The sequence below is a fragment of the Artemia sp. Qi Xiang Cuo genome, chromosome 5 (assembly GCF_049724085.1).
Source record: "Artemia sp. Qi Xiang Cuo chromosome 5, ASM4972408v1, whole genome shotgun sequence".
Taxonomy (NCBI): Eukaryota; Metazoa; Arthropoda; class Branchiopoda; order Anostraca; family Artemiidae; genus Artemia; species Artemia sp. Qi Xiang Cuo.
This window is the reverse complement of record NC_142798.1, coordinates 7,019,982-7,043,549: the sequence shown is the minus strand read 5'-3', so window position 1 is coordinate 7,043,549 and position 23,568 is coordinate 7,019,982. Positions and strand designations below refer to the sequence as shown.

The 23,568-nt window shown below is 36.0% G+C and overlaps 1 protein-coding gene across 2 annotated transcripts in view; it reads left to right on the top strand.

Moving 5' to 3' along the window:
• The first annotated feature begins 6,101 nt into the window (after nt 1–6,101).
• LOC148951752 (uncharacterized) overlaps nt 6,102–23,568 on the top strand; it is a 104,729-nt gene continuing 87,262 nt past the window's right edge. For both annotated transcript variants that reach the window (XM_089089316.1, XM_089089315.1), the window contains exons 1-3: nt 6,102–6,131; nt 16,294–16,521; nt 20,177–20,307. In XM_089089316.1, coding sequence (XP_088945442.1) covers nt 16,361–16,521; nt 20,177–20,307 — 292 coding nt within the window. In that variant the 5' untranslated portion in view covers nt 6,102–6,131; nt 16,294–16,360. The remainder of the gene's footprint in view (nt 6,132–16,293; nt 16,522–20,176; nt 20,308–23,568) is intronic.

Here is a 23,568-nt window from a genome sequence, read left to right as displayed (position 1 = left end):
GGCATAACTTAAAACCCCTGCCCTCGTGCACTGGTGGGTTGTGTCAACACCGGAATTTTTGTTATATGATCTTTGAACTATTTTTAACAAAATAGCCATCTTAAAATTTTTATTGGATGCATTTAGGAAAAAAGGGTTTGGCTGGTTTCCCTCCAATATCTTTTGACGCTTAAAAAGTGAATTAGAACTTTCAATTTCCAATCTAATGAGCCCTCTCTGAAGTTTGTACGAGCATTCCTTCCATAAGAACCATATATGGCCCCGGGGCATAACTTTTAAACCTTGCCACTGAAGACTGTGGGGGTAGTGTCCTGCTCGAACATATAATTTCCAAAACTTTCAACTATTTTGAACAAAATGGCTATATCAAAATTTTGATAGGATGTGTTTGGGGAAATGGTGAGCGTGGAAGGGGTTTCAGTTGCCTTAGAATCACTTTCGACTATTAAAAAGGGAACCAGCCATTTAAATTTCCAATGGAATAAGCCCTTTTTGCCGTCCCATCACTTTCGACTATTAAATAGGGTACTAGCCCTTCAAATTTCCAATCGAATAAGCCTGTTTTAAACTTTCTATGACAACGCCTTCTATAAAAACCTTATATGCCCCCAGGGCAAAACTTAAAACCCTTGTCCTGAGGGTTGTGGGGGATCTCCTCCTCAAAAACATATTTTCTATCCGAAAATCAACTACGCTGAACAAAATGGCTATCTCAAAGTATTGATTGGATGTGTTTGGGAGAATGATGGACGTGGGGGGGGGGGGGGTAGTTGCCCTCCAATCGATTTTGACTATTAAAAAGGGCACTATAACTCTCGATTTCCAATCAAAAGAGCCCCCTTTGAAGTTTCTTACGACGGACCCTTCCATATGAAGTGCCTCTGGGGAAAAAAAATAATAAATAATAAAACATTAGAGCCGTATGGCCTTTAATATAGGCAACGCTATAGCGTTGCCTCTGATTTCTGTTCGTTTTGGGTTTTATTTATTTATCGAAGCTTATTCGTGGTAGTTTCACGCTTGGTAGATTATTTTCATTTTTGCTCATTTTTGGTTTAATGGAGTTCTTTACTTTTCTTTGAAAAACTTATTTTGTGGAAAAAATTTGTTTAATTAATTCCCGTAAAAAGGGTAGAGCAATCTTTATTGAAGAATACCTGGGAAGTTACATAAATGGTGCTCAAATATATTGCTCATAATTTATGAATGAAGCACTCATTTAGAGAGGTTTGTAGAGCTCTATTTTGTCTATCCTAACTGAATGATTTGTTAACTGAAAACTAAAATAGAAAAAAGAAAAGACTGAATGTACCCAAATCTGATGGAACAAAGATTTCTTTGAATACGTTGACAAACTTACAATTTTTGTGGAAGAAAACAATTTTGTTGACCGTATGTAATGCCAACATGAATTGTTTTGCAGTTAAAATCTTGCCAGTGCAGCTGAATCCCCTCTCTACTGCAGAACTTGTATGGGATATAGATATTACCTTCCTTACCAAAGCTGCCATCCATGGTATATGGGAAAAGTAATTTTACCAAGTGGCTTCAGAGAAATTGGCAGCTCTATCACAATCAGAAGTTTTGGACCTTTTTGTGTGTGCTGCCAGACTTTGCCATTCTCATTTGGTCATTGTTATCTTGCAATGATTATTTGTTATCTTGCAATGATATAAACTCAATAAATTTTCTCCTCCCTCCACCAACTAAAAATATTATTTTATAAGCAACTAAAAACCATAGTTCTTTCAAAAACCCTTTCCATGGCCTAAGACTCGCCCCTTTCCCAATCGCAAAAAACTCTAGACTGCAACGTTTCCCATTGCGATTACAGTCCAACAGAAGAAATAAAAAAAACCTTGCCAGAGATCTGTAACCCCATTCCACCAGGCACAAACATTGATAGGATGCACAAGGTGTTATGGCTAGGTTCGCTACAGTCAAATCCAGAGGCAGCACTAAATAAAGTTATTTTGTTTAGAATATTACTAAATAAAAATTTTTCTTGCTAAAGAATTCTTTTGATACCGACTTTTTAATATTTTTTTTACTACTTGCAGCGGCTAAATTAAGTTCCCCCCCATGGGATTATTGGGGTTGTTGGTTCCCTTAAAATAACCACCGTCCCCCCACAGCGCGAAAAATGTTATTGCACTAACAAATGAAAAACAACATCACTTTAAGAGTCATGTCCGTGGCATGTAACCCCTTCCCTCGTTAAAAAAACTGTTGATACCAATCCTTCCCACCGTGATTGCAATCCGACTAAAGAGAAAACAAAATATTGCTTGCAATGTTCGAACCCACCCCAACCAAAAACAATGGAAGGATGTGCAAAGTATTGCGGCCGCATTAGCTACAGCCAAATCGGGACACGTCACTCTATAAACATTAGTTTAGGAAGATGGGGGGAAGAAAGTTTGCAATAGGTTTTGCAAAATAAATGTCAATTTATAATAAATTTTGTTTTAAGAATAATAAATTTTGGCAATAAGACATATACTTCTACGAAGCTAGTTTGAGATTTCAACATATTTCAATCTTTTTTCATTCATCCTGATTTTCTGTTAATATGAGTTATCTAAATAAACCTTTTCTGTAATCCTTAATTTGGTCGTTTTTTTCCAAATAAAAGCATGAATCGCTGAGAAATTACTACTAACTCATCGCAGCACCAAGCCGCCTGAGGCCAACACAGCTACGCACGCTCCTCCTCCACCCCAATCTATTCAAAGCCTCCCTTTTTACACCCGCCCACAAAGTTCCCATTTCCTTTAAATCTTTCTTTATGACGTCCTCCCACCCCAGACGGGGACGACCTGCTTTCCGTTTAGCCCTAGATGGTTAGCCGAAAAGAACAATCTTCGGCAATTTGTCATCCTTCATCCGCACAACATGCCCTAACCACCTCAACCTTTCTTTCATTATAGACCTAGAAAGCGGTATTGAACCACATTTTTCGTATAGCCTATTGTTTGAAATACTGTCAGTCATCGGGTACCCAGAACAATCCTTAAGTAATTTTTGTGGGAGACATTTTGTAAATCTTCAGCCGCTTTCCGGAGCGTTCATGCTTCAGAGTCAAATTTGACCACTGTTATAACTGTAGCTTCTGAGATTCTAATCTTGGTTTGCAGACTTATCTTCTTATTCTTCCATACTTTTTTTAACTGTGAAAAAACACCCTGAGCCTTGGCTATTCTATTTATAACATCTTCACTGCTCCCACCTTCTTTACTAATAATACTACCAAGGTAAGTGAAGCTGCCCACCTGATCACTCTTTTCATTACCCAACGTCACCTTTTCATTTTCACTTATTCCTAGCCTTAGTGACTTAGTCTTCCTAACATTAATTTTCAAACCAATACTAGCACCCTGAACTCGCAAAACCTCTAAAAACTCATTCATCTTGCTCACACTTTAATCTAGGATGCTTAAATCATCAGCATAATCCAAGTCCAGGAGACTTTTTACTCCCCATTTGATTCCGTGGTCTACCATTGCCTTTCCTGTGCTCCTTAAAACAAAGTCCATCAAAATAATCCATATAAAGGGGGATAGAGCACAACCCTGATTAACTCCAGATTTAATATAAAACCAGGTGCTAAACTCATGTCATATCTTAACCTCAGCAGTGTTATTCTCGTACATAGCACTAATCACTTTAATGTATTTGTCTGGTATACCATACAAGGATAAAACCTTTACTAAAGCTCCTCTATCAACAGGATCGAACACTTGCTCATAATCTATAAAACTGAGGACCAAAGGTGTTTGAAAACTTAGGCGCTTCTCAATTATTAACCTAAGAGTGAAAATTTGGTCAACACATCCTCTACCTTTTCTAAAACCGCACTGTTCTTCTCTTAAAACTTTGTCTAGGGCATCTCTCAGTCTAAAAAGTATCATATTACTAAGTAATTTGCTACCTACAGAGACCAGACTAATGCCTCAATAATTTAAGAAACTCATTTACTACCCTATCAGCACCTGGAGCCTTATTATTCTTTAATCCTTTTAGTACTGTTGCTAATTCCTCCTCACAAAACAAATCTTCCTTCATTGACTACTACCTCTCAATTTGTTAACGTGCCAGTACAATATTTTACTATTATGCCGTCTAGGTGCATCTTCTAAATCCTCGACAATTTTATCCATGGCCTCCACTTCACACCTCCTTAGTTCATATTTCAATGCTTTCTCCACTTTCTTTACATTCCTTTTGTTTTCATGCGATCTATCATTCAAATAGTTCTTGTACAAGTCCTTTCTCCTTTCTATTAAACATAAAGCTTTTTCGCTAATATTATTAGCTGCATTTCTAACTTTCTTCCCTAATAAACCTTCAGCAACTTCACAAATTATTTTTCTAAAATTATTCCAGCCATCTTCCACGTTATCAAATTTTAAACTCTAAAGTTTAGTATTCAACTGTTCCTGGAAAATTTCTCTCAAATTCTCATCCTGGAGTCTACTAACATCATAAATTCCCGGGAGGTAATTACCCTTCCGATATTTTAGCTTTAAATTAACCCTTGACAGTACTAGATGATGATCTTTACTTTTAACATCAATAACAGCACTCCTATATACCCTAATATCTTGTATTGATCCTGTCATTCTTCGGTTTATTATAACATAATCAATAAGGTTTGCTGTCTTACCATCACGTGAATACCATGTTAGCTTATGAGCCATTTTATGACCAAACACCGTATTGGTTATAACTAGATTGTTATACCAACAAAATTGCAAAAGTCTGTATCCATTACTGTTTTCTTTTCCTACACCAAATTTACCTGAGCTGGGATACCATCTATCCTCATTTCTACCAACCTGGGCGTTAAAATCTCCCATTAATAACATCATATTTCTACCTGGGACCTTGGCTATTTGCTCCTGTAACTGTAAGTAAAATTCATCTGAGTCACTAGTATCTCCATCAGTCGGTTCTACAGGGGCGTATACTACTATAACTGATACCCTGAACTTTCTAGTCATAAAATGAGCAATTAGTATTCTATTATTAATACCTTCCCAGCCTAAACAAGACTTAGCAGCTTCCTTATTCATCATGAGCCCTACTCCCTGTCTATGTACCCCATCTTTCCTTCCTGAGTAAACAAATTCTATATCACCTAATTTCATCATTCCTATCCCCGGGATATGAGTTTCCCAAACTCCAAATAAATCCAGTTCGAATCGTCTGAATTCGTCAGTCAAAATGTCGATACGATAGTCATTTTTTAATGTCGTAACATTCCAAGTTCCAATTTTCATGTTCTTTAAATCATTGAAATGATTATAGGATTACTTCTTAAACTGAATGCTATTGATAGAGATTTCGTCATTTTTTGAGAATAGCAGTCACATATTAAGTTACAAGTCGCCTCATATTATTTTTAAATAACAAAGAATGGCAAATTATGCTTCATTTTAAAGACTAATACAAAAATTTTAAAGCCCATCAATAAATTTGTTGAAACACCTGTTAAAAAAGAATCTAGCACCTAATACTGCAAAGCTGTGAATATATCTGAAATTTCGAATTGAGAATATAAGTTGTAGTCCTTTCAGCCTCTCATATTTGACTCGTCTTCTATGTCAGACCAATTTTTGCTCTAACTGGCCAACCATTCAAAATGTCAAAAAGCAGGGTATTTTTTCTTTTAATCAAGAGAGGCAGTTAAAGACCGGCCCAGGCATTCCATACAAGTTTTCTCGAAAAGTGCGACCTCTATCAGCTATAATACAAACTGATATAGTCTGAATAAATATAAATAGTTAAAATTTATACTGGTAATATTTTACAGTTAGAATACAACTTAATTAGAGCAAAAAGAGTAGTACTATTGTAAGATATATTTTATGGTATTTTATAATCCTATGTTGGGATACTGGATCAGTCTTATAAAAATATGCCTTCATTTTATTGTCACAGACTTCCGTTTGTAAAAGAGTAAACCTAGTTCTGGGGGCTGTTGAACGAATTCATTTTGGGCGAATTCATGACATGAGTTTGTAAATCTTTCCACGCCTTTCGTCTTCGTGTTCTGTGTTCTGTTTTCGCAAAGTATTCAATTTCAAATTCAAGAATGGAAATGAAACGGTCTTAATTTTCTTAAAGAGGTTACCTACTCTTTGTGTTTTTTATCTTTATATTTTCTTAACAAAATGTGGAGGCTTTAATTGAAAGATTTTCCTTTTCATTATTTTTTTCCTGTCTGGTCCACCAATTGCTAGGCTCAGGCTATCTTCTAATATCTGGGGAATTTTAATAGGCTAGACTTTCTTTAAATATCCCCACAAATCAATGATTTGGTAACAGTCTAGTGCACCGTAGCATTTTTACAATTTGAAACTCTGTATTAGGGCAATAAGCAACACAATATATTTAGACATTTGCCTATCATACTCTTGGAAAAATATTTCAATTCAAATATATTTAGCCTAGGTTCTTAATCTTGGAAACAATGTAGGCCTAGATGATTTAAGTGATCTAATAGGCCTATTTAAACTTATACAAAAGTTAGGCAACATCCTAGTGTAGTCAATTTAAATGCTCTTAGTCTTTGCAAAACTCTAGTTAATGGCCTTCTAGCTCTCCTGGAAAGTAGTTGAGTCATTTGAATTAAACTCTCAGGAATGTAGGCTATCCTGAGCCTCAATGATCTATTCTGAAGATTTCCTAAATTTAAGAAAAAAAAATCTTGATATAGCCTAGCTTAGAATTCTACTGACATAATAGGGATTACATTTTCAAAAATCAAAACCAATGCAAAACAGAGTGAAAACTCAAAATTAAGGTTAAACACTTTTTCAGGATTCAGATAGACATAGATCTGCTATAGCCTATAGCCATAGACCTGCTATAGGCTATTCAATCCACTAAAGCCATAGAAGTAAGAAAAGGGTAGACTTAGTAGCTTAGTAGGCCTAATAGCCTACCTCCAAAGATATATTTTTGGCCCTGGATTCATTCCTTCATTTAAATGGCTCAACTCCTAAGTGGCTAATCTTCATTATAAGAAATCTTGTGGGTTGCTGGTAATTTGCTCAGGGTGAACTTGGGTAAGTCCAACACAGGGGTAACTCCGACACCCCCATCTTATCTTGCTTAGTGATTAAAAATATTTGTGGTTCCATATGCCATCTCCTTTCTTCAGCTTGGATACTTGACAACAGCCTTCAATATTTCTGCCATTTTCAATAGCTTTGTCATAAAGGAATTTCAAAATTTTGTGGAAGGCATTTTGTTTGCCACAAGGTAGGTAGCAATTTTTAATTAATAGTCAAGAAGAATAGAGATATGATAAAATCATTCTAAATAGCTGATAAGTTAATAGGATAGTTTAAGTAATTACTGTAATTTATTAGTATTTTGTTCTTAGATCAATCAAGAGATGCAAGGGGTGTTGGAATTACCCCAGAAAAACACAAATTTGGGGTAAATCTGACATGTTGGACTTACCCCATACAGGATAAATTCCAACACAGGGGTTGGATATACCCTGTTTATACAATGTGGCTAGTTTTTTTGCAATTCTAGCCTAGATATGAGTATATTTGCCAACTATTTATAATGTTAACAATACATAGTAATCTGATCAGCTGCAGTATTCACTGTGGTTGTCACTCTTGTTAAATTCTGATTTCTTTGTCTCAACATATTGTTTTAAATTGGCTAGATCAAACTTTGTCTTGTCAATCACATTGCAGTTGCTATATGCTGGAATAACAATATACATATAATATATATATATATATATATATATATATATATATATATATATATATATATATATATATATATATATATATATATATATATATATATATATATATATATATATATATATATATATATATATATATATATATATATATATATATATATATATATATATATATATATATATATATATATATATATATATATATAGCATGCCACCCTCCTCTTAGTGTCTCAGCACCCAGGACATCCCTGGTAGGCAGATAATTGCTTGGGAAGCTGAGATAATCACTTCTGTCAAGGCTTTTAGAGTGTTTGAACAAAAAGAGAAAGAGAAAAAAGATAATCTCAGGAACAAAACAGGGAAAGTAAAAGAGAAGACAATCAAGCTAAAGCTGAAAAAGAAAAATGATCTTTCCAGTGAAGACTCTGACATCTCTCTGGGTTCCTCAACTGACCAAATGGACATAAGTTATACTGTTGATAGTGAGAATGAAGAAGAGCAGGAAAAGAATCTAAACAAACAGCTAAATGAATACAATGCTGTAGCATACAATACCAAATGTGATCAACAAGGCTGGTATATTGGAAGAGTGCTTGATTTTCCTGACAAAAATCTTGTTCATATAAAATATCTTTGCTGCCTGAGCCTAACTGACTATTCATATGACTGGCCAAAAAAAGATAACATTGACAAAGTTGAAGAAGAATACATCTTTGCAGGACCATTAAAGCCTTCTAGAGCTGGTCCCTTCCCTCTAAAAAATTAAACTTTAAAAAATACATCAACAATTTGTTTATATTCATTTTTGTTACATTTTTTGGATTTGGATAAACATTTAGGGGGGAGTTTAAACCCCCTAAGCTCCCCCTGGATATAGCCTTGATTCACCTGAAGGAAGCCTAAGAGGCCATTGACTAGAGGACAAAATCTTTTTTGGGTTGTCCTCTAGGCATATTTTATACTATACGTAATGAAAAATATTGTCTGAATACAATACCTTTTATACAGTCTATAATGTTATTTTAATAGTATCATCTTTTTTGCTCTTTAAATGCATTTGAATATTATATCATTCACATGAAAAATGTTTTTTTTTTCAAAATTCAGAATTGAAAGTACAGTCAGCCAAAGGGTACACAGCCTACCCTTTACCCTTGACCAAAGGGCTACCCCACTACCCACCAAAATATTGACATGCCCCACTGGCAAAGCTGCATCCCATGTTGGGAATCACCGCCCTAAGCCATACAGAAGCTCAATGGATACACTTGCCTAGGCTAATACAAGCACAACTTGGCTTGAATTAACATTTAATTTTAAACCTTGTTGATTTTTCATAAAATAGGGCTACTTTGTAAACAGAAATTAACCTTTTTTTGTATGAATGGTCAAATCAAGTTAAATTAACAGTATTTCCACATGCAAGAGTTGCAGGCTTTTTTCTTAATTTGAGGATTTGTGGTCATGAGAATCTTTGTCTCTGCTCCAAATTAGCTTACCTTGTTTGACATCTGTGTAATTTGTACAGTAAGACTTCCCTTTGAAGGAAGCTATTGGCCAAGCCTTCCAGTACTTAGACAAGACCTAAGTGGCTAATCTTCCTATAGGAAATCTTTCTGGTAGTGTGTTAATGTTAAGATGACATCCCAGTTTAGCTTCCATTCACCATTGACTTATTCTTAGTTGACCCCATTTTTGAAGGCTTTTAGGGTTTGGGACTAGACAATGGCTTTAGGGAGCTATTCTAGAGTAGAACAGCACAGCATAAAAAGGAGGGGACATGCAGCTTCTTAGAGTGCTCTCTTGTAATGCTTGAGTGGAATAGATAGAAAACTTGACTCAAGAGGTAATTTTCTAGGAACTTTCAAGTTGTTATAGTATCTTCAGGCAAGGTGGGGTACTTTCACCTCATATTTTTAATGCTTATATTGCCAATGTACTGTCTGGGATTAAAAGTACCTGTTTGACAGGTTTTCAGACTTACTGTATTTATCCTATGTAGATGCTTTGCTTTTAGTTTGCCATTCTCAAGTTGGCCTGCTGTGTTCCATTCAACTAGTTGCCTCTTCTAAACAAAATATAGGGTAATTTTTTTTATGTGAATATCTTGTGTTTAATGGTGTTGTCAGATCTGATTCCTTTGTTTGAATCCTTTTTCTTATTCTACAAGTAGATTTTTTTGCTGGCTATGTCTCACTGCTTTTAGATTACTTAGCTCTTTATGGTCTCAAGTTCTTAAGGACATTAAACACAAACTTAAGCTAGGTTATTTGAAAATTGCTGGAAACCAGAGTCATTATTGAACACAAGGTTTATCTAGACTATACTTCAGCTTTTGTGACCATTCTGCACTTTTTTATGCTGGTCTTAGCAATTCTCTTAATTAATTAAAAAAAACTTTTTTCACAACATAAGTTTTTCAAAGAAAAGTAAAGAACTCCATTAAATAAAAAATGAGCAAAAATAAAATCAAATAATCTATATAGTGTGAAACTACTACAAATCAGCAATGATAAATAAATGAAACCCAAAACAAACAGAAATTACAATAAATAACTGAGTCAAACTCAAAACAAGCAAAATTTGGGCTCAAAACCCCTATGCCTTCCCAAGGCCAAAACATAATTTGCACTTTACTGAAAAAATATAAATATTCTTATTTTTATAACTTTAAGTTCATGGGTTGCTAAGACGGATTGAAGTGGTAGAAAAATTGGCAAATGGTGTAAGACTGGGAACAACCAGTACTCGTTCTTTTGCAAACTCTGCTTGAAAAATCTTGGTTGCACAGCTGGGGTTGCTCAGCTAAACCAACATGTGCGATCTGCAGAACGCAAAGCCGCAGTTACTGCTCAACTAAATCCACTATAGCTTCACCTGACCGGAAAATCTCAGGTTGATGAAACAACCAAGGATAAACCATTAGTTGGTACAAACATGTTTTGTGAGCATGATGCCGCTTATAAAGCTGAGTTAATATGGACATTTCAGATGGTACAGAGTTCAATGTCTGCTAACTCTTCAGACCATATTGTCGCAACCTTCCATGCGATGTTCTCCGGTAAGATCCCTGACGGAATGTCCCTATGTGTGAAGAAACTCACGTATCTGATCACCAATGCGCTGCATCCGTACTGTAAGCAAATGCTTGTGAAGGACATTCAGTCATATTTTGTTCTAGAATATGACGAGACAACCAACAACGCTGGTATGAAAGAGTTACAGATGTGTGTGTGATATTGGTCCTCATATGGAAACTAAATCCAGAGCAGACATTTATGCACAAGTTTTATGGGCCATGCAACAAGTGATGACCTGTATAGGAAGATTATGTCAGCCATTGAGCAGAATCGGCTGCCACTTGAAAGACTGATCACACTTGGAAGTGACAGACCAAACGTCAACAAAAGTGTTTGGAACAAGTTCAATGCCAAAAAAAAGAAAGTGATGGGAAAGGGAACGTTGAACATTGGTACTTGCAATATCCATATAATTCATAATGCTTTCTTGAAAGGTCTTCAGGTGTTCCGAGAAGAAAGTTCCAACTTTGTTATTCTTGTGCATTCATTTTTTGACAGCTGGCCTGCACGTTGTGAAAACTATCGAAAGTGCCAAAAGAAAGTGGGAGTGCCAGAGAATGCTTTCACGAAGCATGTCCCAAGCCACTGGACGACGATCGGACACGCTTTAGCTAGAATCATGCAGAAGTGGCTGGCAATCATAGAGTACTTCTTGAACTTCATGCCGAGAGAGAAAAAACTGAAGAATCTTCTGTCCACTTCAAAATTTCTGAAGATTGTGGCTTATAGCAAAGGTGCGACGATGAAGGCACAGCTCGAGTTTGTTCTAGCCTCAGCAGAACTGTTCATGAGTTTCACCCAACTGTTCCTGAAAGAAGAGCCTCTCATTCATGTTCTGCACTCAGAGATCAAAAGACTAGTTGTGACGCTTTGCGGACGGGTCTTTACTCCAGATTTCGTGACCGAGACTGAAAATTTCTCACCAGAAATGTTGAACCTTGCTGAAAAATTTGCAGAAAAGCCCATAGTTTCAGAAAATGTGGAACGAGCTTTCGGTGAGAAAGCAACACTGAAAGACAAGGCCATTTTCTATGTCAATGTGCGAAAACATTTTATTGTGGGTAATCGCCATATTTTGAACAAATGTCCTCTGGAAAAGAATGGCTTTCTAGAGGCTTTACGCTGTTTGAGTCCGATCAAGATGAAGGATTCAAGAAGCATTGCAGACATAGCGGTTGTGGCACGCGAGATTGCGATTAGAGTAAGCTCAGACGTCGCCCAGGCTGAGTGGCTGCTTTTGCAAATGGAAACTGAACCCCGTGAGGACATTACTCGGATCGATCATTTTTGTAGCCATTATTTTGGACTGGTGAATGAGTGCTGGGACAGCAAGTATCCGGAACTTACCAAGCTTATCAAAGTGGTGCTGACGTTGTCGCATGGCAGCGCAGATGTTGAGTGTGGGTTCTTGCGTTCTGGTAGGATTCTCAGTGAAGACCAGGCCTTGATGTCTGAACGCGTTCTGGATGCGAGACTCATGGTATATGACACGTTGAGGCTTTATGGAGGAAAACCAGAACGGTTTGTTATTACAAAAGAGCTGTTGAATCTGCACGGTCTTGGTATCAACAATATCTGGATAAAAAGAAAAGGAAGAGCTATCCGAGAAGTAAAAAGCAGGTGTTGAAAAGGAAAGCAAGTAGAACTAGCAGAAGGTACACTAAAACAGGAACGAAACATAAGACCTTGAAAGTAAAAGGGAGAAACTAAGAGCATCAGAGAAAGAAAAGAGAACAGTAGCAAATACTCTACATCAGGAAGTGACCGACAGGATGAAAAAGGCTGCAGAGTCCAAGAGTCCCATAGATATTGCCCAAGCTGTGTGGTTGCTCAAAGGAGCTGTGAAGTCCAGAACAAGTGAAAGAGAGCAGATGGTGGAATCTGCGAGAACAGAGCAGTCTCTTGCAAAGAGAAAAACTGACCTCATATCGAAATTGATGCCCAAGAAGCAGCAAGAGTGATTCCAAATACTTTACCCGTATCAGTCAATCGTTGACACAGTATGTGTATCTGATTTTTTACTGGTTTTTTACTATTTGTACAGTTTGTATTTGAAAAAATAAATAAATAAATAAATGCAAAAACTCGGGAAATGACGAATTTATGTGACCAGGCATCCCACACCACCTACCACAGATCTGATCCCGAGGACTTCCGAATCCTATATTTGGCCTATATTTGGGCCCCAGAAATCCTATAAAAATAGGAATTGAAATGAACCAACCTGTCCAAACCCTGATTGTGCCAACATCATTCTTTACTTAGGCAGTGCTATTGCGCTGCCTATGATAAAATTGATTTTGAACAAGTTAAGACCAACTATTACCAGTATCTTAGATTTCTGATTTATCTTTCCTGATCTTTCCATAATAGTAATTTAATTTTGTTATATTCAGCAACATATATTATTCAAACATTTCAAATATAAGTTCTAAATTATTAAATGATGCTCCATTATGTCTCAGTCCATACAACTGTCTTATCCAGTTTTTGTTTTTGTAAATAGTTTTATTTTTTTATGTTTTTGTGGCTTTAGTATTTTTTTTTCTTTCCCTTATTTGCTCTACTCTTGTAAAGTTTTTAAGTATTCATGTATGTAGTGTATTCTATTCTCTTTTGTCATACTCCACAAATGTCATTTTTGTATATGATGTGGGTTAAAAATAAATTATTATAATTTATGCTTTGAGGAGGTTAGGATAATGTAGGGCTATCATTCCTGAAACATAGACAGGATCATCCTAATCTTGGATATGATCTGGCTAGTTTTAGATAGCTACAATTAGCTGATTAGAATATTGAAAAACTTCCTTTTCAAGAGGAAACATTATTTTGTTTTAAATATCTTATTTTGTGCTTGATGTTAACCTTGGCATATGTAAGATATTTTAGATAAAATGAGTGTTTCTTCTTGAAAGGATTATATATCAAAGATGATTTGGAAATGCAATAGCCTTTATAAAGTTAAGTCAAAAGCTATCTACAATGTTGAGATAACTCTTCTTATATTGTTAGTACTGACTTCTATCCTTGTTTATTTGTTACAGTTTATTTGTTATCCTGCTAAGGAATTTCGACACCTAATTTCTTATTCGACACCTAATATTCGACACCTTATTCGACACCTAATTTCGACACCTAATTTCTGATCCATTAAAAGTTTGCACTGATGAGGAGGAATAAGCGTTTGTTTTTGTGGTCATAGAGTGCATCAAAGGCCATTAATCATTAAAGACTTTTGGCACAATACAGGAACAGTGTCTTCTCTAAACACATCATCTACAAATGGATAGAAAAATTTTAAAATGTTTGAACAAATGGTATCCATGAGAAAGGAGCTGGAAGACCATCTACAGCCACAAATGATGACAACATGGCTTTGTAAGTGAGATGAGTGAGTACTGAAGAAGTGGCATATTATCCACGAAATATTCATGGTTCTGGCTGTAAAATCATTTATAACAGACACATATTTCGTAATATCTGCACAAGATGGGTCCCAAAACAGCTAACAGTGTTGAATAAATAAATATATTGCGAGATCTGCCTGAAGAATTTGGTTTGCTATGCTAACAAAAGTGATGGCTTCTTGGGCAGAGTCATTACTGTTGATGAAACCTGGATCCACCATTACAAGCTGAAGAGTAAATTGCAGAGTTTGCTGCCCCTGATACACCTTCCTACCACAAAAATAGATCACTGCTTGTTGTTCCTCATTGGTGCAAACTTCTTATGGAGTGGCCATGTTCTATCTGCAATATGAAATGGACAGATTAAAGAAATTAGTGTAAGAATGTTATAGCAGCACCACAACAGCATAAAGATAAAATAAACAAGGACATAGTTCAGTAGTAACAATGTAAGAAGAGTTACACCAACATCAGAGATCATTTTTGACTTACCTTGTATATATAGCAGACTTCTTGCTTTGTTGCATTATTTTTTGAGCTTTGTTTTCTTTACCATTGGATTTTATTTAAATGTGAGTTTCCTTTTGTTTTCTGTTTATTGTTTGTTGTTTATTTTTATATACTTTGTTTAGGCCAGTTTTCTCCAATCAATAATGGTTTCTATATGTGAATCCAAAATATTTGGACTTTTATTAATATTTTGTATGCATGTGTCTGTACAAATGAAATTCTAGTGAATAATTCAGATGGAGTCCAGATGTTTTTTTTTGTCACATAAACACCACTTTTCATTCTTTACCATGTTTATCCTATTTTAGCAAAGTGCAGGTAGGCGAGACAAATTCCCAGTGCCATGACTGTCACACATAAGGAGCAGTAAATTAGAGACTCTCCCTTAAATTGCTCAAAGCACAATTTAATTGCAGATATGCCCCCCTTAGAAGAGGCGACCACGCTCTGCTGCTAAAAGTATTTTGAATGACCCTAAATCCCTTAAAAATAGTGGCCAAAAAAGGTATTTTTTGTCTTTTCAATCTTTTCTCCTAGAAAAAATCCTGTCATCCCTCTCCCCCAAAAAGGGTTAGATCTTTGTGTACCTATTCAAAATAATTTATTCTTTGGAGCCATTTAGTTCAGTTTGGACATGCTTGGAAATCATGAGGGAAGAAGGCTAAAGTTCAAAATTTTGTTCTTGAGGTCGGGGAGGATACTGCTTACTTTTAGGGATTTGGTGAGCCAAAAGTGTTATAGTAGTTATACAAATTTCATTCGAAATTAGCATTTTTGCAACTTTTATTGATGAGGCCACTTTTAGTCAGTGGTGTAATTTCATCAAAATCCTGGGGAGAGGGACTGGAACCAATTTTCCAAAATCAAGCAAAAATGACAGTAAAAACTAATAAATAAGGCATTTGGTTCCATAAAGGTACTATTTAGTACTATAAAGATAAATGTAAACTAAACAAAACTGATGTGTTTCTGTTGATGCTTGAATTTTGCAGATTTAATATAGTTTCAACAAAATTAAGGAAGGAACTAAATTTCAGCTGGGGGCAGACTGGGGTCTGAGGGGACAAACGGGGGTCTGGGGGGGGGGGTGGTCAAACCAAGGTCCAGGAGGAACAGTTCTTGATCTTTTGTACAATAGCAGAATGGATTATAGCAGAACTAGAACAATGTCCTATTTTATGTTTTTCAAGAACAGATTTTGTATTTAGTGCATGTGAAAAAAAAGTTTTTATTCCTTATGCCATGAAATTATAGTTGTCAAACTGCTCTCTGATCTTTGCATTGTATATATATCGATTTTGCTTCCATTAAGTTTTTAAAAGAGTAGTAATGTTTGGAAATTTTGGGAAATAAATTCTTTCTCAAGAATTTCTAGAGAAATTTGGTAAAATTTGAAAAATTTAGTGAAAATAGAAACAACTCTCATCAGACCCGAGAAGTAAGTATGAAGTATGATAAGAATATAGACAAGGTCCTCTAGGTTAAAGCCAAGGTACTCCTATCAAAAGTGGTTAATTTGTTGTTGTTTTGATTCTTACAGTACTTGTCCTTGTAGATATTTGCATAGCCTTGAAAGAAAACTTGAGGATTGGTAGTCAAACATCTAGTTAAATCAGGTGAAAATGGGGGCCCTTGGTATGGATAGTTCAGAACTGAACCTCAGTCTTTGGTGGGAAAGAGGTGTATTTTCATTACCATGGCAGATTGGAAATGACAGTTCAAGGGGTAAGAAGAAGGATAGAGATCATCTCAAAATAGTCAGCTACAATGTTTCACGTGTAAGGTAAGTTCAAGTCAAAATTTTGATTCCAGCTATAATTTAATGCTGGGTTATATGGTACACATTTGGCTAATTTATAGGTGGGTTTGAAAATTAGTTTAGAAAAATCAATTGAAAAAATGTGTAGTTTAAGGTGAAACTTGTTTATAGAGAAAGTTTAATAGTGCATAAACATAGAAATTTTAGAAAAAGAATCAGACGGAAAATGCTCATTTGCCTCAAAAAGCCTTTAAATTCGTTCTGTTTATCAATTATCCCAATTAAAAAAAAACAACCGCCAAAGAAAAACGGAGTGGCGAAAAGCCATCAAGAATTTGACCCCAAGAAATACCAACTGATCTCAGGAGAGGGAGAGGCCCTCTTGGCATACACAAGAGGGGATAGGGATACATCAGAAAAACAGCTATAGATAAATTTATTAGAACCAATTTCAAAAATGTTTGTTTGAAAGTAAATTTTTGAGCCCACTCCAAACTTCTGGTTGTCTCTTAATGTCAAACCTGTTTGCATTTTTAAATATCTTCTTTTTTCCCTTAATTATAGAATTATCTGTTATTGTAAATGTGTTCTTTTCTTTTTTTGGAAAAGACTAATTAAGGTTTTCTTTAACCTTATGTGATGGCTCTCCTAAGAAGTGAAAGATTTTCCTTTTTAATACTCTTTAAACAATCTATGTTATCAAATCCTTATACAGATTAAGGCAGGTCCTAATTTCTTAGTATGATGGAAAAGTTTCTATGCCAAAAATGAAGAAGAAAAATAACAGAAATCTGCATTAGGGTTAAAAAAAGGGGGGAAACCACTATGGACCTATGGGGGAAACTATGGACACCACTGTCAGCGGTTTTATAAAGGTCTAAGATGCACACATAAAGTAGATACTGCAGCCAGACTTGGCTCAGCCAGGTCCATATTTGACTACAATCCACACTGTTGAAGGTTTTAGAAACCTCCACGTAGTACACATAAAGTGGATTACCTAGGCCAGACTTGACTTAGTCAGGTCTATAGTTGTCTATGGACCACACTTTCAAAGGTTTTTGAAAGGTCTAAGATGCACACATAAAGTAGATACTACAGCCAGACTTGGCTCAGCCAGGTCCATATTTGACTACAAACCACACTGTCGAAGGTTTTAGAAACGTCCACGTTGTACACATGAAGTGGATTACCTAGGCCAGACATGACTCAGTCAGTCTATAGTTGTCTATGGACCACACTTTCAAAGGTTTTTGAAAGGTCTAAGATGCACACATAAAGTGGATACCATAGCCAGACTTGACTCAGCCAGGTCCAAAGTTGACTATAAACCACACTGTTGAAGGTTTTAGAAGCTCCAAGACACAGACATAAAGTGGACACCTTGGCGAGACTTGACCTTTATAAGGTCCATAGTCGGCTATGAACTCCACTGTCAGAAGTTTTAGGAAGGCCCAAGGTGCACACAAAAAAGTGATTACCTTGGCAAGACTTGACTCAGCCAGGTCCATAGTTGGCTATGGACCACTCTATCAAAGGTTTCAGAAAGTTCCAAGGTGTACACATAAATTGGGCCTCTGCCAGGCTGTTTTTTCTTTTGGTTGAGACAAAAGGTCAGTGTGCATGCTGACAACCAATACTAGATTGAAATTAAAATTGATTAAATAAAATATCTATCCTTGCATTACATTGTGAACGTAAAATATATTCCAAGTTTCATTTGTATTACATACAGTTGTGATAGGGCGATACAATGAGCATTATGAAGGGAGTAGGTATAGAAAAAGTTCCAAAGCTGCCTGTAGCAGAATTTGGCAGAATTCCAAAACCTGCCAAATCTGCCAACAAATTTTAAATTCTGCCAACAAATTTCAGTAGGCCATGAAAACTGCCAAGTAGCATAGCTACTATGCTACCCCACTGTTCTACGACGGGAAGGGGGTTTTCCATGCGATAAAAGAGAAGTTACCATACATTAAACCATAAATGAAATAAGAGAACCTCAGGCTTAAAATTTGTAGACATTTCTCTTAATGAAAAACTAAATTAAAAGCAATTAAGAAAAGTTAAAGACAAATTAAAAAGCGAAGTCAAATTTTTAGTAATCAATATAGGAACCTCCATGATAAACCGAAATTTTTAGCCAATATTTTACTTATTTTTAAAACTCTTTAAATCAGTATCAGGAATCGAAATAGGCCATGGGAACTGCAATCTCTTGAGCTTCTTCTATTTATCTGATTATATGAATATGATAACCCTCAAGATCGTACTTGCTCCTCTTTGCTTGCAATTCGTGTAAATGTTAGGGCGTCAAGCATAACTAAGCAATGTGGACAAAGTCAACCATTTAGATTTCTCGGAAGGGGGAAAAGTTACACTATAAGTACTATATTTTAAATAATTAATAAATGAAGCGAGAAATAACCATCATATTGCCCTATTATTTTAACTTTTTAAAGCTGGACAAGTAGCCCAGATTGGTTTTCTAGTGTTAAAACGCATGTCCAATTAATCTAACGTGCTCAGTTTATGAGCTTCTACCAGTAGTGGATCTGTCCCTGTGGCTGCACAAATATGCTTTATCGAGGTGTGTTTAAAGATTCCTGTTGTTGAGCTTAGGAACATTTCTATATTATCATCTAGTATTGTAAAAACATTAAGTAATATTATCGTGCAAGTAAAACTGGATGTAAGACTGCATAATCAAATTCAAAGGGGAAAGAACCTGCACAAGAATTGTAAACCCTTGGTCTCTGTGTGTATGGGATTCAAATCTGTCAAGAATATTTTCTTTTTTAATAGATAAAAAGACATACTTCAATGGGGTTTTATAAGCAGCACTAGATCCCAAGCTTTTTTCACACTGTTGCCTGTCTTTTTTAAGACAGGCCTGTACTTGATTTACAGTGGCAACCTTCGTCAGACATGGTAATAGTCTGACATTTTGAGGCCAACTCTTTCTTATTGCCCTTGTGGGTGAAATAGCTTTGATTTTTAAAAACAGGCTCTTAGCAAAAAAATAACAACCATTAGATAATTCTTAACCACCCGGATCGTGAAAAACCCATTGCTTTTACTTTAGTAGCGTGTAAATGGACTGAGGAATAGGATGGCTGAATACCACCTCCTCCAAAGACTTGTCAGAAAGAACTCACAGCCCTTCCAACAGAATAAAGGAATTTGAGGATAAGAATGCACTGTTTATATTTTAACCCTACTACAAATGTCTTTTGACAACTATCCCCCTTAATATTTTGACCCACTTGTGTACCCGTGTCTTCCAAATAAGTTTCGAAACAAGTTCGAAACTTCCAAATAAGTCAAGAATTGAAGGTGCTTTATCAGAAAGAAGATGAAAAATAAGTCACAATTTTTTTTCTAATAAGGATAAGCCATAGACAATATTTAAAAACTTCGGGTATTTTCGCAGAGATTAATCTAATTCTAATGGAATGAAATTAAATTTAGTAATGGGAGGGCATAGCAGACGATTGAGAAAAAAAATACACATAAAATCAAGTGCTTTTTTGTCATTTAAGTTTTATTTGAGATGATGGAACGTGTATAAGCTAACAACATTTATTAAACTTTTTAATGATCACCTCTTAATCCTAAAAATTGCAATGTAGACTTTATAATTTTGCTATAATCATTTACTATTTCTTTATTGTTTAAGCACCTTGCTGAAGGAAAAGATTGAGAGAGGAGGCATTATGTTTAAAGACAGCAAGATTGGACTTCATCATGTTTCGATTCTTATCTGCGGGATTTGTCGTATTCATCGTTTACAAACTAACTTCCTCCACAGTAAGTTTACTACTACTATTTATGCATTTTACATGTATATTGCCACTAATATTTATAATTTCTTTATATAATAGGTGTTTTTTATAACACACGATTATAGGCTTGTATATAGCCATGCAAACTGGGGATTGTTAGGATAATTAAAGGATCCCATCCCCTTAGATAGTTCTGTAAGAAACGTGGTATATTTTTACAGTATCTGGAACCTTGGCCCTGAAAGCAGTGGTTCTGATTCTATGCTGAGTCATACACCCAGTTTTGGTTTCACAAGAGCTTTATATTGTATTTTAATTACAATTGGCAGTCTACCAGAAATGTTTACTTAACACTTTGAATAGTCTGGGTTGTGGTAGCAATGGTGTTTCTTGTGTACATTTGAAGTTTGGACTGTTTGACTATTAGAATACCAAGATTGCTTTCAATGTCGATTTTAGTACTGTGTATCACTATCCAGTAGCATCACAAAGCGTGAATCTTTGCTCATCATTATTGTTGCCAAAATGAACGACTTTGGGCCTGCAATCAGTGATGCCGGTACTACGTTGAGTCCAACATCTAGTTTTGGTTTCACAATATTCACGAAAATCTATGGGTGGGGGGGGGGGGCAATTTCAGGGGTAGGAAAGGTAAAGAATACGACATTGGATTTTATAATCCCTACCGACGGTGCTGATCTCCGTTTCACGGCCCTTTAGCCAGGAAGTGTCAGGGAGGCTGGGAGCCAGGCATCCTGTGCTTTCGCACAGCCTTCCTGTTTACCTTCCTCAGATTTCTCCAGGTACCCATTTAGAGCTGGGTCGGCTCTGGCTGAGCTTACAGTCATGGCACTGACCCCTGTTTTAACCAAATAACTAGCAGCAATAAAACTGGAACCTCTGTTCTCGCGGACAAAGGGTCTTACGTCATAGCGCACTCAACAATTTTAGGGCAACAAACAAAATTAATGAAAATACCAAAAAAAGGGATTTTTCAATACAAATAACAAAGAAAGGTACTTCGCAAAATCCGGGAGGGGGGTAGTGGTTGTGGCAAAACATCTACTGAGGTGACTTGCCCCCCCCCCCCGCATCTGATGCCCCTGCCTGATAATGGACTGGCCGCCTAAAAAAGTCTCTGGGTCTCAAAAGTCTCCTGTCTAGAATCTTTGTACCCTTAATCTATGGGCTATTGATTCAAATGATAGAGCTACCCAACTTGTCTTTGACTGCAAAACTGCTAATTTCTTAATTCCTTCGCAGTTTGTTTTGAAACTTAAAATTATCTAATTATTTATGAGATTTCACTATCGGCATTTTATTTCTTTTAGCCGTGTTGTAACAACCCAAGGGGCTTATCGGTCTATTTATTTTTTGTTTATGCTTCTTAAGAGTCATACAAAAAAGTATTGGAACATTTTGAAACTATTTGGTAAACACAAAAACAATGACAAAGAGAAATATCGGTATTGAAGGAAAAGGCGTTTTGAGTGAAATCGTTTGTAAACCCCTGCAAAAGCCAAATATGTTCCAAGATTTTATCCCCCTGTTTTAGACTATGGACAAAAGTAATCTGTAACTGGCCCCATTTTTTCTCTTATAAATCAAATTCCCAAACCTTATCCGAAATAGAGTTCGCCCGAACTTGAACCCATGTTTTCAAAGCATGAAAAGCTAAGTTTGACTTTAACTATAACTTCAGGTAAAAGTGTTCTTTTATTTTGGCATAGAATTTTATGGTGTTAATGCTCCTGTGCCATAACTACATTTCTTGATATTTGTTTGTCTTTTATGCCTATTGACAGACCCCAGAGCCCTTTTACCGAGATTTAGTACTCAACTGGTCCGAAGAATACACAAGATATCAGCCTCCTAGCATAACACAGTAGTTCGAATTAGACAAAAAACTTAGAGCTTTTGTCTGAGAGACCCCACCCTGCCAGTTAAGGGTTAAACTTTGAATTGAATTCTTAGAGCATGACACTATTATCTAACCGCAGTCTAATGTGATTTGGGATTTTAAAAAAGGCAGAGGGACTAAAAAAGCATGGGCCGCCTTTTTGCCGTAGTTGTTTTGTAAGATTGGCGCATAGTTTGATATAACCAGGCACAAAAGATTTAAATGTTGACCTATAACTAATCCAAGTACACTTAAATAGACCATGCGCGTGTCGTGGCGCAAGCCGTGACACGCGTAATTTTTTTTTGATTCAGTACCGAAAATTGCTGTATAAGACGCAAAATTGGGCAGCTTTAGCACTTTAGGAACTGACTGTTAACTCTGTACACAACACTACCTCGTAGTATTTCAAATAAGTTTAATGAAAAGAACCAAGAGATATTACCGATGTAACTTCATCTCCCCCCCCGCCATCACGGGATAGGCTGCCCCTCCCCCTAGACAAGATGTTGCCTACGCCCATGACTGATGTTTATTTCTCAAAGTCTTAGTAATTTTTGATTTATAGAGCTAAACTGTGAAAACATTTAAAATATATCTTATTTTCATTAAAGTGCAAATTATGTAGGAATTAGGAAGCAGGAACTAAGAGAAATTAGGAAATTAGGTAGAGAAGAAGTTAGGTCGAGTAAATTCTAAAATAAGAGGAGTCACATTTTATCAGGAATTGCAGGTTTTACTGCAAAGGCAATGAGGGACTTTGTCCTAAGGAATTTTCCCTATTCCTTATCCTAATAAGAGTAGAATGAGTAGAGTAGAATATTTTTATTTATAACACATACATAAATAAATGTCACAAAACAGCGCACATGCCTGGTGGCATACTTTAGCGCTGAAAATAATGCCAACAAAAATATACAGCCATTTTCTAACTAATTTTTACAACAACGAAAAAGAAAACCCTAATAAACAAAATGCTTGGCATGTCATAAGATATTTCTTCGCCAGTCTCAGAAAATGTCGCTTGTTGCTGCATTCTCGAACTGATGCTGGAATTGAGTTCCAGATTTTTGGCCCAGTGTGACGGATGCTGAATCCCGCTCTCGACGTCGGGCGAATTTCGCACGAAAAGTCTGAACGATGCGTAGTAGGATAATTATGAAATTGGGAATTAGTTTGAAAATGCCGGAGAAATTTACAGGTAAATTACTATAGTGATGATTGTGACAAATACTAGAGATAGAAATTAAATTAAGTTGGTCCAAAAAGAAAATTTCTGAAGTCCCATATAGGTGTCTAACTGAAGATCTGCAATCAACATTAAAAAGAATCCTCATTGCTGTATTCTGAAGTATTTGGAGAGATTTGATAACAGACGAAAAGGTA